The sequence below is a fragment of the Chiloscyllium plagiosum genome, unplaced genomic scaffold (assembly GCF_037043375.1).
Source record: "Chiloscyllium plagiosum isolate Xiang-an unplaced genomic scaffold, Cpla_swu_hap1 HiC_scaffold_4, whole genome shotgun sequence".
Taxonomy (NCBI): Eukaryota; Metazoa; Chordata; class Chondrichthyes; order Orectolobiformes; family Hemiscylliidae; genus Chiloscyllium; species Chiloscyllium plagiosum.
Window position 1 is genome coordinate 40,051,897 of NW_028270142.1, and position 16,788 is coordinate 40,068,684.

At 40.4% G+C, this 16,788-nt stretch overlaps 1 protein-coding gene across 1 annotated transcript in view; it reads right to left on the reverse strand.

Annotated features, from left to right (window-relative positions):
* Positions 1 to 3,672: 3,672 nt before the first annotated feature.
* Positions 3,673 to 16,788, reverse strand: part of herpud2 (HERPUD family member 2) — a 76,150-nt gene continuing 63,034 nt past the window's right edge. Inside the window, exons 6-8 of the mRNA XM_043688755.2 lie at positions 13,097 to 13,420; positions 6,612 to 6,729; positions 3,673 to 5,088 (exon numbers count right to left, since the gene is read on the reverse strand). Of these exons, the coding sequence (XP_043544690.2) occupies positions 4,900 to 5,088; positions 6,612 to 6,729; positions 13,097 to 13,420 (631 nt within the window). The 3' untranslated portion in view covers positions 3,673 to 4,899. The remainder of the gene's footprint in view (positions 5,089 to 6,611; positions 6,730 to 13,096; positions 13,421 to 16,788) is intronic.

The following is a 16,788-nucleotide window of genomic DNA, read 5'->3' on the forward strand; positions in this document are numbered from 1 at the left end:
TCGTGCTCCCGCGAGGAGGTTGAGCAATTCATCAACTTCACCAACACATTCCACCCTGACCTTAAATTTACCTGGACCATCTCTGACACCTCCCTCCCCTTCCTGGACCTCTCCATCTCCATCAGTGACGACCGACTTGACACTGACATCTTCTACAAACCCACCGACTCCCACAGCTACCTGGATTACACCTCTTCCCACCCTACCTCTTGCAAAAATGCCATCCCGTATTCCCAATTCCTCCGCCTCCGCCGTATCTGCTCCCAGGAGGAGCGGTTCCACCATAGAACACACCAGATGGCCTCCTTCTTTAGAGACCGCAATTTCCCTTCCCACGTGGTTAAAGATGCACTCCAACGCATCTCATCCACATCCCGCACCTCCGCCCTCAGACCCAACCCCTCCAACCGCAACAAGGACAGAACGCCCCTGGTGCTCACCTTCCACCCTACCAACCTTCGCATAAACCAAATCATCCACCGACATTTCCGCCACCTCCAAACAGACCCCACCACCAGGGATATATTTCCCTCCCCACCCCTCTCCGCCTTCCGCAAAGACCGTTCCCTCCGCGACTACCTGGTCAGGTCCACGCCCCCCTACGACCCACCCTCCCATCCTGGCACTTTCCCCTGCCACCACAGGAACTGTAAAACCTGCGCCCACACCTCCTCCCTCACCTCTATCCAAGGCCCCAAAGGAGCTTTCCACATCCATCAAAGTTTTACCTGCACATCCACTAATATCATCTATTGTATCCGTTGCTCCCGATGCGGTCTCCTCTACATTGGGGAGACTGGACGCCTCCTAGCAGAGCGCTTTAGGGAACATCTCCGAGACACCCGCACCAATCAACCACATCGCCCAGTGGCTCAACATTTCAACTCCCCCTCCCACTCTGCCGAGGATATGGAGGTGCTGGGCCTCCTCCACCGCCGCTCCCTCACCACCAGACGCCTGGAGGAAGAACGCCTCATCTTCCGCCTCGGAACACTTCAACCCCAGGGCATCAATGTGGATTTCAACAGTTTCCTCATTTCCCCTTCCCCCACCTCATCCTAGCTTCTAACCTCCAGAAACTCGATCCCCTGACCTGTCCGGACTTGTCCGACCTGCCCAGCTCCTTTTCCACCTATCCACTCCACCCTCTCCTCCCTGACCTATCACCTTCATCTCCTTCCCCACTGACCTATTGTACTCTATGCCACTCTCTCCCCACCCCCACCCTCCTCTAGCTTATCTCTCCACGCTTCAGGCTCTCTGCCTTTATTCCTGATGAAGGGCTTTTGCCCGAAACGTCGATTTTGCCTGTCCTCGGATGCTGCCTGAATTGCTGTGCTCTTCCAGCACCACTGATCCAGAATCTGGTTTCCAGCATCTGCAGTCATTGTTTTTACCTGAACCCTAAATCCATTCATCCCTCTCATGGTGACAAACTCTTCAGTCCAATTTGTCCATGCCGACCAGAATTAATCTAGTCCCATTTGCCAGCATTTGGTCCACATCCCTCTCAACCCTTCTTATTCGTATACCCATCCAGATGCCTTTTAAATGTTGTAGTTGTACCAGCCTCAACCACTTCCTCTGGACAGCTCATTCCATACATGCACCACCCTTTGCGTGAAGCTGCTGCCCCTTAGGTCCCTTTTAAATCTTTCCCCGCTCACTTTAGACCTATGCCTCTAGTTTTGGATCCCCCCCCACCACCCCACCTTGGGGAAAAGACCTTGACTATTCATCCTATCCATCCCCTTTGTGATTTTATGTACTTCTACAAGGTCACCCCTCAGCCTCCAAATACTTAGCCCCAGTCTATTCAGCTTCTCCCTATAGCTCAAACCCTGGCAACATGTTTGTAAATCTTTTCTGAACCCTTTCAAGTTTCACATCTTTCCTACAATAAGGAGACCAGAATTCAACAGTATTTGAAAAGTGACCTAACCAATGCCCTGTACAGTCACAATTTGACCTCCCAACTCCCATACTCAATGCTCTGACTAATAAAGGTAAGCATTCCAAATGCCTTCGTCACTACCTTGTTTATCTGCGACTCTACTTTTAAGGAGCTATGAACCTGCACTCCAAGGTCCCTTTGTTCAGCAACACTGCCCAGGACCTTACCATGAAGTGCATACATCCCGCCCTGATTTGTCCTATCAAAATGTAGCAAAAATATTCCAGGAATGTGTATTGGAGTTATCCCTTGTTACCTGACCAATAATTATCCCTTGAATGACAGATTACCAATTGGTTTATTTCACTGCTCGGAGGGCTTTCCATGCATTAATTGACAGCTGTTTTTCCTATATTATATCACTAGCTATGAAGTGTTACAGGGCATCCTGTAATTAAAGATGTTGTTATACAAATGCAAACCACTTCACAATCTCAGCCATCTTTACACTTCAAAATTGTGAAGTGTTATCAGTTGTGCAATGAAATACTTAAAGCTAATGCTGATTGTTTAAGATAGTGAATGGGTGCCATTTACATCCTCCACCACCAATGCACAGTGACAGCAGTGTATACCATTTACAAGATATACCTCAGCAATTCACTGAAGGTTCTTTTAACATCTGCCAAACCAGTGGCCACCCAGAAGGGCAAGGGCAGCAGATGCATAGGAACACCATTTGTAACCTCCTTGGCAATTTACACATCATTCTGATTTAGCACTCTCTGTTCCTTCAATGTCACTAGATCAAAATCCTGGAACACACTCTTCAGAGCAATACTGTCGAAGTACACAGTACACATGAACTGCAACAGATCAAGGTGGAAGCTTATAACCACTTTTTCAAGGGCATTAGGGATGGATAATGTGCTGGCCTAGCCAGTGATGCTCATATTCTGTGGAAGAAAAGTAAGTTGCTCTATTACTGCATAAAAGCACAATTCATTCAACGTGACATTAATGTCAAAAGACTGTATCAGGACACAAGGCTTGTGTTCAGTAATAGAGGGAAAAAAAATTTCAAACTTTCTCCCAACAATTTTGCTATGAAGTGTAGATTTAAAACAACTAGAATTTCATCTCCCATAAATTGAAACTTGGATGAAAGGCACTAATGTAATAATGTAGTACAAAGTCAAAAATAAAGAACAGCAGCTATATGGATGGACACTATTCTCAATGCCAAACCAGTGCAACAAACTAAAATTAAGTCAAATTTATTTATAAATACAATATTACATGGAAATGCAGCAGGGTACGACTAGAATTACTTAAAAAACAAAAATGGAGTTTGTCCATTAAGGGCTGAAATTTGTCCTTGTGCATTTCAATAATAATACAAAAAGGGATTTTTTGTGCAGTACCTCTGTCAATTTTAGAAATGGGAATCAACTGAATGTTGACTGAGCAATAGTTTGGAAAAGGACCTTAACAGCTAAACAAACCTAATTATGATATTGCAGGTATAAATGTTGGGACATTAGTAGCTATTTTTCTTTCAAAGATATTGTGTGTAAGATTAGAACTAATGAGACTGACCTGTGTGCGCCAGGTTACAAGGTGCAATATCCCACAAAATGGGGTGCAAGGAGGAAGTGCTTACATTTTCATTAAGAGGCCTTGGTGCAGAAACTACCCAAATCACTTTTATAAAACCTATTACAATGCAGTATTCCACAGTCCAAATATGTCACATTTTCAATGCACACGTTCATGGCGATGCTTATTCAAATAATCATTATTTGCTTTATTTTTTTCTCTAACAATCAGCGATACATTGTGACAGTATTTTAATGTGAAATATATTAGCATGCTGCAGGCACTGACCTTATTTGGTCCTTTTCTTCTGTAAAGTACCAAATAGTGCTGCTTTCTTTATATGTAGCATTTATTGCTGTTCAGGCTGGTAATGTTCTCAGATAGATCACATTATTTATAAGTCTATGTTCTTACACTTGTATTGTATCAGTAACATAGGCCACTTAACAAGTCACATTGTCCTTTCCAATTGAAAACTGGCAGCAATAGTCTTACTAATGATCCTGAAACTTATGCCTTCAAGTTTTGAATGCCATTGATAAAGTCAAGGCAGTAAAATATATCATCCTAAAATGAGTTTTTAAAATGTAAAAGTTGTTTAAAAAGTATATAACAAGTAGGAAGTAAATCTATTTATTTTCGTTCTTAGCCTTTTAAACCCCAAAACACTGCTTGGAAGTATTACCAATGTCATGAATGCTCCAGAATGTCATATGGCTGAAGAACAGGACAAGTTTAAGTGTGTTTCATTCTACACTTCCACCTGGTTAGCACCCAAGTACTCAGTTCAAATTCACGTTTTATGGAGGGTACTTTCCACCAGGTGGCAGTGTTTGTACAAATCAGAAATTAAGCTATCAGCTGCTGAAAAATCAGAGAGAAAAAAAGAGCATTAATTTGGTAGCTGACTGCAGCACGTCAGAAAAAAACAGGAGATCTTGCTTTTAGCAGTTTTGCTTTGATTAAAAAGAAGTTTTAAAGCAAACAGATTCTTCAATTCTCCAGGTCTCGACAAGGCTAGTCGAGTTTACGTAGCTCTCTGTATTTTCTGTTGCCAGCCCACAGTTGTTACTAAAACCACAGCTAGTGGCAATCACAACAAAACCACGGAAGACTGGTAACTTTTAGAATATTTTATCTTTGCTAATGTAAAGCAGTGAAAATGAAACTGAGGAAAGCACATATCCATTTGGTGCCCTCCAGAATTTGGGTGCAATAAAAGCAGTGAAACTCAAATGTATGCCATCATCAGGAGAAAGACTTAACAGCATGGAAAATTGTAGAGACAATGGCAACACAAAGGGTTAAGTATACTCCCACACTTCAGTCTTGGTTTGTTTTTTTAGTAAATGCCACTCAAATATACAGCTGTAGTGAGCAGTCAGATGAAAAGTCTACTGCTTTTCCTAGTTGCCAACTTGAGGAGGGCCTTCCGGGATGAGTGAGGTAAAGAAAGTGGTGATGAATGACCATGCAGAAGCCATGAAACCTGGTGGCTCTGCACCTGTTGTGCTTTCAGTGGTATCATCTCCACTATCACCACTTTCACCACTTTCTCCACTATCATCATCCAGACCTTCATCCATTAACCGCTCCTAAAAGAAAAAAGAACCTGTTATAATTAGTTCACGTTCGTATACATTTCAAACTGCTTACCTGTACCACCAGTAAATCTTGGTGAATTCAATGAACAGATGCACATTTTTTAATATCATCCCGAGCAAAGCTACTGTTAGAAATCAGCTAAAAGTAGTAGCTTTATGAGGATTAACAGGAGATATAAAGCATTTACTAGAAATAAATAGCAGTGTGCACTGCCATCTTTACAGGTATTGTTGAGATTCTTCTTTCCCAGTTTAAACATGGAGGCTAATCTCTGCCTTCACTGTGATCACTCACTGCTTCTCTGCTTTATCTGGTAAATGCAATTTACTTTCTATTTAAAAAAAAGTGAGACAATGCTGTTCCTTTAACAAGGTTATGTCGTTTTTGTTTTAATTTTCCAGAGAGATCATAAAAGACACGGACTCTGAAAAGTCTGGGGTTGAAGGGTTTTAGGGCCAATTTGAATATGGCTAACAGATACTGCCTCAGGCAAAAGGTTTTTAAGTTTTGAAAAAAAAACACTTGTACAAAAGGGGAGTGGCCAGTACTCCCAGCTCAGTTTTTCTTTAGTCTGCCTATTCACTGAAAGCAGTGCTGGACCCAAAGAAGGTGGTCCATGCTGGTGCTCTCTCTCTCTGACATCTCTCCAGTAAGACTCGGTATTTGATTTTACCTTTTGTGCCAAAGGGTGCTTATGAAGATTGTTGCAAGTATTTGGAACTGCATCATTAAGTTGGGATAAACTGTTGGGTTTTTCAATAGGTTAAGTTATTCTGTATTCTGTTCTCTTTTGTTTGTGTTTCATTCGGTAATCTTGTAAATAAATTATGTTTTGGTTAAAACTAAGTGATTTGACTAGCAGCATCTATCCTGGAACATCCACTTTATACCTGCTTAAAACAACTAGCAAAGTTAAGTTCTGGGCTACTTTCTTGAAATTTGAGGGGGTCTGCCCTGGTCCACAACAACTGTGTAAAGCAAAGATATCCAAGGTGTTTCTCTTTGTGCTTTGGCTCAGAGCCCAAGCCAAGAATTTACATACTAACATTTGCTTCAAGCAATTTAGATTTCCAAGACATTTTGATTTCCTTTTGAGAACTCTTCATTTAGTAGCACCATGCAGAATAACAATTTTATTCTGAGCATTTTCAGTTTATCAATGTATTAGAAATGAAGGTAGAGCAATGACTCAAAGCATATGACAGACACTTCTATGGAACATAGTCCAACAAAGCTTATGGATCCATTAATCTGATCCTGATTGTGCTTCCTTTTCTTTGCAGGTTTAGTTTTAACTTTCATTGTTACTCTCAGTAAACAGTGCACCTGCCTCAGGTCATGTTTCTGAATTTCTTTCCTGGTACAGCACCATTCCTTTTGATTCTGGAAGATTAACTCTTCTGTTATTTCGTCAACTTCACGGTGAAATGGTGAATTGGACACATTGCAAATTACTCCAAAAAATGTTAAGACTCCATCAGTCACCATGGCGACATAGCAAGTTCAAACTCACCATTTCACGAACTTCAAAGGCATTATCTTCTTGCCCTTCCTGGTTGAACTCCATGGGATGATTTGCTGGTCGCCGATTTGGTACATCTTGTCTGAATGGGAACCACCCAGCTTGATGCCTAGAGTTTTCAAACAACATAGCTGGTATCAAGTATAGTTTACACAGTTTAAAGCACACTAAGGTGAATTTTTTTTTAAAAACAAAACAGATGAGAGATCTCCTGCTCTAGAAGTAGTTAAATGCATTTCTACTACTGACCAATTGAATCCAAAAATGGAATTAAAACTCTATAGTAATCAGCAGTTTGAAAAGATGATGACAGATTGCTCTTCATTGATATAGCACATGAAAAGACAGGCCTCCAAATTGAGGCCTCTTGTGAATTCTACAGCAGTGAAGTGTGCTGCAATCACTGGAGCACGAGATAGCCTGTCTGACTCTTTCATAAACACATTAAACAGCTCCACCAAAAACATACAATTGCTATCTGGATCAGATCACCACTTCTCACACAAGGCAATTGAAAGAGTGCTGTACAGCAACGAGTCTATTCTGGGGAAATGGGAGAGTTTTTCATTTGGGATAAACACGAAAAAGCAGCATACATGACGGCACGGTGGCACAGTGGTTAGCACTGCTGCCTCACAGCGCCAGAGACCCGGGTTCAATTCCCGCCTCAGGTGACTGTCTGTGTGGAGTTTGCACGTTCTCCCCGTGTCTGCGTGGGTTTCCTCCGGGTGCTCCGGTTTCCTCCCACCATCCAAAGATGTGCAGGGTCAGGTGAATTGGCCATACTAAATTGCTTGTAGTGTTAGGTAAGGGGTAAATGTAGGGGTATGGGTGGGTTTCGCTTCGGCGGGCCGGTGTGGACTTGTTGGGCCGAAGGGCCTGTTTCCACACTGTAATCTAATCTAAATGACTGTTTTTGGACAAGTACAATTTTCAAGTCTGAAATGGCAGCACATAGGACTTCACAACGTCACAGTACAGAAGGCAGTCATTTGGGCCATCGTGCCTATACCAGCCTAAGTGAACATTATTTCCGAGTGTCAATCTTTTGCTTTCTCTTTATACGACTGCACATTATCTGAATAAAATGTCCAATGCTTCAAATGAACCAAACTCCGCCATATTTCCAGGCATTGCATTCCATACACAAACTACATACAAAGTGAAAATTTTTTTTTGCAGATCATTTTAAATCTATACCCTCTTGTTCTTGACCCTTTTTAGGAGCAGAAACAGTTTCTACTATATCCAGCTAGATTTTGAAAACCTCTATCATATCTCCTCTTAGCCTCTTCACTAACCTATCTGCATAACTAATATTTCTCATCCCTGGGACCATTCATATAAACCACTTCTGCAATCTCACCAATGGATTAAGATCATTCTGAAATGTAATGCCCAGAATGTACATTTGACAAACCTACTCCTAACATATCATGCAAATACTCTTCTGAAGTCTACTGCAATCTTCACCTCTCATCAATGTTAGCTGTAGGTGGTCTGGTGGGGCAGTGGTAGCATCCCTGTTTCTGTGGGTTTGAGTCCCATGTGAGAAATTATTCAATATGAAGTAGATTACATTAGATTAGATTACTTACAGTGTGGAAACAGGCCCTTCGGCCCAACAAGTCCACACCGACCCGCCGAAGCGCAACCCACCCAAACCCACTCTCCTACATTTTACCCCTTCACCTAACAGTACGGGCAATTTAGCATGGCCAATCCACCTAACCTGCACATTTTTGGACTGTGGGAGGAAACCGGAGCACCCGGAGGAAATCCATGCAGACTGGGAGAATGTGCAAACTCCACCCGGGTCTCTGGCGCTGTGAGGCAACAGTGCTAACCACTGTGCCACCGTGCCGCCCAAGTAGCATTTATGACCGGTTTTAAAGGGCTGATAATCACTGATTCACCATTATTTTCCAAAAAGGGGTAAAATACTATGTGCAAACATCCAATAAAAACGGTTTATACCCAGTTCTCTCCTCGAGGATTAAGTTATGTGCACTTAATGCATTTGAAAATGCAATAGCAAAGTGCATGCAGCAGGCCAAATTAGCTTGATTTCCTTTTACTGTTAAGAGGAGAGCTCTAAAGAACACTCTTGATTAAAAACATAAAACCCAAATGTTCAAATGGATTCCAAACTGCTTTCACAACTCATCACAATTAAGACTACTGAAATTACCTACTGCTCTTGCGATAGGAGGGAGTGCAACAAAAGTTTGCAGACTGATTTCTGGGATGGTGGGACTGACATAAGAGAAGTTGAATTGGTTAGGATTGTATTCACTGGAATTTAGAAGAATTGAAGGTAGGGGGTTGGACGTGCATGTGGAGAGACATCTCATACAAACTTATTAGATCCTAACAGGACTAGCCAGGATCGATACAGGATGGATGTTCTTGATAGCAAAGGAGTCCACAGCTCACTGCCTAAGGATACAGGGTAAATCATTTAGAACTGAGATGAGATGAGGAGGGACAGAAACAAATTATTCTTTGTTCTGAGATTGTGGAGAAATTCACTACCATAGAAAGCAGTTAAAGCCAAAACACAAGATACCAACAAGAAGTTGGGGCACTTGTGGCCCAGGGATCAAAAGGTTCTAGGGGAATAACATTTGAGCTTGATGATCAGACATCATCATAATGAATTGTGAAGCAGGCATGAAGGGCTGAATGGTCTACTACTGCTCCTATTTTCTATGTTTCTACATTAATACTTTACTGTTAGTTGCTGAATTTTGGCAGACATAATCCTGAAGAAAGGTTTCAAGTGATTTGCAGTAGAGTTTAAAAATTTTCCTCACTCAAATTCTGATACTGTTATGCAAAGCAAATCTTAAGTCTGGCAAGTTTGTTTGACGTGACCTAACAGAAAGAAGAGGACTCAAAAGCAGATTTGCGGAGAAGTGGGCAAAAATGGGATATGTTTAGTGTAATTACCATAATCAGAAGAAAGGTATATTCACTTCTTTAAGAGACAACAGCAGAGGGACTAATAAAATTGGAACTGAAACATGTGCCAATGAAGAGCTCCAAGTGAAGGGAGACAAAATAAATAAAAACCAAGGCAAGGTAATAATTTGCAAGCCTGAGCAGGAATACATATTGTGCAAGAATAAAAGTCTATTTCATAGTGAAGTATAAAAGCAGAATTGCAAAGTTCTTTGTTCCAATGTTGGAGTTAAACAGCACCTCCATGAGATAAATTAAGGGTTCCAAAGCAATGTGGAATCTAAGAAGAAATCTTCTGAATGATGGCTGGAACAGCAAGGCTCTTTGACTTTGATTTTAAAATTAAGATAGTGGTACGTTAGGGACAGAAACAAATTATTCTTTGTTCTGAGATTGTGGAGAAACAAACTGTATTTTGATCCCTGATGTATTAAAAGGAGTTTCAATTTTTTGCAGTGAATTATGATAGTATAAAGTAACCCAGCAAACATATAAATGACTTTACAGCTTCACTGGATTGTCTGTATTAAAGTGTGAAGAATGTGTCTCATAACAGTCAACATGCACTTTGTATTTAGCAGTGATACTGTCTGGTTTCTAAAACGTGCCAGACTTTCTAATCCAATAAGCATCTACAAAAGTATGATACTTTGCTTCATTCACCAAAACAGCTTTGGTGCCAAAAACCAATTAACATCATGACAAACAGAATAACAATCAAAATGTGATTAGATAAGAGAGCTACATGACAAAAAATGTTTAATTAAAAGGAAGGCCCTCTTTGTTTTATTAAAATTACATTTATGGCATGAAAACAGACGGGCTGAGTTGTGAAATCTAGCCAAGTGCTATCAGAGGCAGTTTATAGAAGATGCATCACTGAAGCAATGCAGGATCAAAGGAGCAGCATATTTCATGCTCTGACAATTGATATACATGCAATAAAATTGTTTATAAAACAACACAACTTAAGACTTTAAGAGCAGTTACAATCTGTCATCTGAAGAGAAAAAGCTTAGCAAAGACAAATGTAGATCCCTTACACTCAGTAGCTGGGGACGGTGAAGAAACAAATGGCATAAGAACTGAGAACATACTTTGGTTCTGCCTTCACAAAGCAGAGCACAAATAACTCCCCCAAAACGTTAGGGAACCAGGGGTCTAGTAAGGGGACAGAATTGAAGAAATCAGTATTAGTAAGAACGTAGTGCTAGGGAAATTAATAGGGTTAAGGTTGACAATGGGGGCCTAATAATCTACAGCCCAGAATACTAAAGAAAGTGATTCTTGAAATATTGGATGCTATGGTGGTCATCTTTCAAACATCTAGACTCTGGAGTCTAGATCATGAAACACAAAATGAAAACATATCCATTTGTGCCAAATGCAAGTCACCTTCATCCCACCCCCACTCACCTATTGTACTCTATGCTACTTTCTCCCCACCCCCACCCTCCTCTCATTTATCTCTCCACCCTTCAGGCTCTCTGCCTGTATTCCTGATGAAGGGCTTTTGCCCGAAACGTCGATTTTACTGCTCCTCTGATGCTGCCTGAACTGCTGTGCTTTTCCAACGCAACTAATCCAGAATCTGGTTTCCAGCACCTGCAGTCATTGTTTTTGCCTAATCAATTACTTCAGCCATTCAACTACAGCCTTGCCAGTCTGCACAGCTCCATTTACCAATATTTCTCTATATGCCATAATGTTATTACCCAATAAACATGCATCCATTGGAATTGCGAAAATTTCAATTCGCCTCCAGAATTCAGGAAGCAGAATGTTTCAGCTTTTCATTCCACTTTGTTAAAAGGTTGTTGTTTTTAAGGTGGCAGAAACAACTGCATTAATAATAATTTAGTTGCATTAATTCAAAACTTTATAGCTGGGAATGTCAGAGAGCTTAACAATCTACCACCTTCACCTTCAACTTCCCTTTCCTCTGTGATGTTCTCAACTGCATTCTGACCTCAGGAGGTTTTTGCCCCATATTTCTTGCAATTTCATTTGAACCCCTGATCTAGTCTTGGATCAGCCACTATTTCCTTCAGTTAAATACTAGACCAACGTATTAACTACCATTTGGCATCCATGCCATTGGCTCAGACTTGTTAACCAGTTTACGCACAACCTTGCATCTTGTGCAATCTTCCAACTGGACAAAATTGCTCATTTCCACCTGTACCTCAGTTGAAAATCTTATCAGCTCAAGATTCAACTATTGTAACACTTTGCTAGCTGGCTCTTCACCACATACTCTGTATAAGTAGTACATCTCACCCAAATTCCATATCCAATCCAGTACAGAAACTGGCTTTTCTGTTTTATTGACCTTGACCTATATTGGTTGTTTAGCCTAACTCAGTTACCTACCCCGCCTCAGATTTGCAATTCACATCTTTAGATATGAACACCATGTTCTTGCTCTACTTATTTGTAAACCTCATTCAGTCCGACAATTACCTGTCACTGATTGTCACACACCACAGATACTGGCCCCCTACCATTCCCCTTTACTTACTCCTTTCCCTTTCATTCTTTATCACCCACCAGAAAATCCATTTCAATGAAGATTGGAGGCGTCTTCTAATTTCTCCTTTTTATTTTGCCCCTTACCAATTGAATCACCAAAGTCCTTTAAGGCATAGAAATCTGTCTCTTTTACTTGATTTAGCTTTTACATGCATCCCTGATCCAAATCTTCAGGGTTGATGACTCTGCTCCCATTACAACTATGAATGTGTTAGATATGTTGTCAAACTGATGTCGTCTACACCTCAACAATAACAATATATTCAATGTTTGTGTTCGAAGCACTTACATCTACTTAGCACATGGCTACATGCTGATAATCCAGGAACTTCACAAGCCAAATCACACACAGGTTGCACAATTCATGTTAAAAAAAGTTACAGGACGCCCTAAGTACCTAATACAAGCAGAGTTACAGCCAGTTAGAAATGACAGAAACTGACTGGGCTACTGTCAATAACTCTGAATTACAAAATCAGAACCTAAGAATAAAAGTCATAAGAATTACAAAAAAGTTGATGTTTACAAAACCTGAAAATTATACACTGCATATTATCAACATGAATGAATAAGCAAAATAACAGAAGCTTTTTTCCTCTCTTTTGTCAAAAGAATAAACTGTTGCTACAAGAGTTAGGATTGAAAATATTCATGAAACAGACAGTGAGTTGAAGACATAATCTTAGTACCAGTATTGGATCAGGTGCATAGTTTTATGAACTCATTATTCCATTCCTGTTAGTTTCAGTAAGACAACTCAAATCTTATGGGATGACTGAACAACATTTTATAATCAGGTTTTATGGAAAACATCACATATTTTCAAAATATTACAAGGACATAAAGCAGTTACTAAAGATTTCTCACGTCTGTCTTCCTAACTGGGAAAAAAAACTCATCGTAATGGGAAATACTTTTTAAGGCCCAGCTTTGAATTTAATTACAAATCGAATATTGAAAAAAAAAGAATAACTACTTACAAATAAACCAGCAAAATAGCTCCCATCACCATCACAAAGCGGCTGAAAGAAGAGTAGAAATAGACAATACTTAGCAGGATGCCTGCTCGGGAGACTGTGTACATCCAGTCCAACCAATCACGATTTAAGTCCTCTTCATTTAGGACTGGGCCTCCCTGTGCATTCATCTGAATATTCTGGTTGATGGGTCGGTTCTCCGGAACAGCTGCAATGGGGGCGGCTGGGGCATCATCTGGGCGATTAGGCTCAGGGTTCACGGGCTCAGAAGATGCTGGATTGGAGGACTGTGTATTGGTTGATCCTGAGAGCCTGGCTGCAGCTTGACTAGAAACAGGGAAAAAGAAACAAATTCTGAAGTTTGGTGCTCATTAAGAGGTCAGATGTCAGAATGGAGAGTAGGGAAGAAAGAGGTTCTCAGTTTTTGGCAGCATATACTCCCAAACAAAGATAACACTAGCCATATGGAAATCAAAGATCCTTTTTCTCCATCAATATTCGGAAGGCCCAACTTTAGTTTTGCTCTAGAATCTATGCTGAACTAAAGGCAGCTTTTCATGGCAAAACAACTTGCACAAGGGAAATACAGATCAGTTAGCCTAATATCTGTTAATGAAGATGTGGAAATACTGCATCTTTAAGTTAAAAGCTGGCAGAACTACCTGACAGCATCAAGTGTTTTCAATAAGATACAACGTAGCATGTGGTCCCAGCAGTTAATGTAGCTGTTTGTCTGGAGACAAAAGCAAATTTGAATTAGGCCAATCAATTTAAATTATACCCCAAAAACATCAAATTCCAATCAAGTTTGAATTTAGTATATTGACAACCTTAAAGGCCAAGGACACAATCTGATGCTTTAGGGGAATAAGACGGGGGAAAATTGAACAGTTGGAAGAGAACAGTCTATGTCTGTTGGTCTTTGGCTGTTAGTCAGACTTGTCAGAGAGGTACCTGTCTAGAGGAGTGTGCACAGAAAAAAATCATTGACACTGACCTGGATAACACATCTGCAAAGAGAAGACAGGACAGCTGGCAGGTTTTGAAAACTTGAATTTTTGATAAATCTTAATCGGGGGTTTTATCGAACTAATATTATAGAAGGGAAAGTAAAAGACAGGTTAGAGGAAGGAGTTGTAAATAGTTGTTAGTTAATTATTCTCTGTTATACTTTAAGAAATAAAAGTTGTTAATTTTTAATTTAAATAGTTCTTGGCTTCTCAAATTTCACAGATTACTGCACAGGATAATTTTTTTCTGTGTTGCTGGATTAAATTAAGCAGGAGGACTTACCCAGTGTTGTAACAAATATATCATCCATATAGGTAAAAGAATACCTTGCAAATTTTCAGTTAATCAGGGGGAGTCAGCATGAATTCATGGCAGGTAGGTCATGCCGGACAAAGCTCACTCAATGTTTTGAAAACGGTGCCAAAGATAGGGAACAGGGGAATGTCGATAGATGCTGTTTATATAGACTTGAGAGGCATTTGATAAATTCCCACATTACACACTGTTAACTAAGGAAAAAACCCATGGAATTAAGGGCAAATTACTGACATTGCTGGGAAATTAGTGGGGTAGCAAGTGACAGAAAGTATGGATAGTGCACACTCAAATTAGAAGGATGTGACTGATTATGTACAACAAGAATTAGGGCCTCAATTATTCACATTGCTTATTATTAATCTTGGAAAATGGAATGGAAAGTGATTTATTCAAAACTGATGACAAAGTTTGGTAGCATTGTAGACAGTGTAGATTAAAGCATAAAATTACAAAGGGATATTGATACACTAAGTGAATGGGCAAAGCTGAGTTCAAAGTAAATAAATGTGAGGTCCTCCCCTTTGGACCAAGGAAGGATAGATCAGGGTACTTTCTGTATGGCATGAAGTTAAATATAGTGGATGTCCAATGTGACTTGGGGGTTCAGGTGCATAGACCCTTAAAATGTCTTTAAGTTCATAAGAGTTCATAAGGGTGTAGGAGCAGAATTAGGCCATTCGGCCCATTGAGTCTCTCCACCATTCGATCATAGCTGATATGCTCCCTACTTCCACTTTTTTGCCTTCTCTCCATATCTCTTCAACTCATTACCAATTAAAAACTTAGATAACTCTTCCTTAAATTTATTCACTGTCCCAGCATCCACTGCACTTTGGGGGAGCAAATTCCACAGATTCACAACCCTTTGGGAGAAATAGTTTCCCTTCAACTCTGTTTCAAATTTGTTACCCCTTAACCTAAGACTATGACCTCTTGTCCTGAAATGTTCAACAAGAGGAAGTTTCCACTCCACATCTATTTTATCCACACCATTTATCATCCTGAATACCTCAAGTTGATATCCCCATATTCTTTGAGGAGAAAGTGAGGTCTGCAGATGCTGGAGATCAAAGCTGAAAATGTGTTGCTGGAAAAGCGCAGCAGGTCAGGCAGCATCCAGGGAACAGGAGAATCGACATTTCGGGCAGAAGGGCTTATGCCCGAAACGTCGATTCTCCTGTTCCCTGGATGCTGCCTGACCTGCTGCGCTTTTCCAAAAACACATTTTCAGCCCATCCCCATATTCTTCTAAATTCCAAAAAATATAAGCCTAAACTCTTCAATCTCTCTTTATATGACAAACACCTTATCTCGGAGATCAATCTCATGAACCTCCTCCACAGCCATTGCATTTTTTTCTCAAATAAGGGGACCAAAACTGTGTACAATACCACAAGTGCAGTCTTACCAACATCTTGTATAGTTGCAACAATACTTCCTTACCTTTATATTCTATTCCTTTAGCTATAAAATTCAACATGCCAGTCACTTTCTTTACTATCTGCTGTACCTGTGTACTAGTTACTGTGACTCATAAACGAGTACACCTAGATCCCTCTGCACTGGAGCAGTCCGAAGTCTCTCCCCATTAATAGGCTGCTTTCCCATTTTTTTTGACCTAAATGCATGACTTTGTATTTATCTACACTAAACTCCATCTTCCATATTTTTAGCCCATTCTCCTAAGATATCGACATCTATTCTTAGGGTTCTTGTTTCCTCATTGCAATTTACCATCCTGCCTATTTTTGTGTCATCAGCAAATTTGGCTGTAGAGCCTATCGCTTTATGCAAGTTGTTAATGTAGCTGGGGTCCAAGGACCGAACTCTGTGGCACCCCATTTAAAAACCCATTTAAAACAAGTGCAGAAAATAATCAAGAAAAGTAATCGAATGCTGGCATTTAAGTTTAGAGGGCTGGAGTGCAAGAATGTAGAAGTTGCGCTGCAATTATATCAAATTCTGGTCAGACCACTTGGAGTACTGAGAGCAGATCTAGGCACCACATCTCAGGAAAGTGATATTGGCCTTGGAGGGAGTACAATGTAGGTTTACAAGAATTATGCTTGGACTTCAGGGTTAAGTTAGGAGTGGAGATTATACAAATTAGGTCTGTTTTCCCCAGGATAAAGCAAGTTATGGGTGATCAGATCAAAGACTTCAACATATTAATCAGGACAGACTACTGTCTTTCCACTGTGTGGTGATTGTAGACCTATGGGACATAGGTGAAAATGAGGGTCGGACCGTTCAGAAGAGATGTTAGAAGCACTTCTACACATAAAGGGTGGTAGATGCTTGGAACTGTCTTCCACAAATGGCAATGAATGTGGGATCAGTTGTTACTTTGAAATCTAAGATAAATA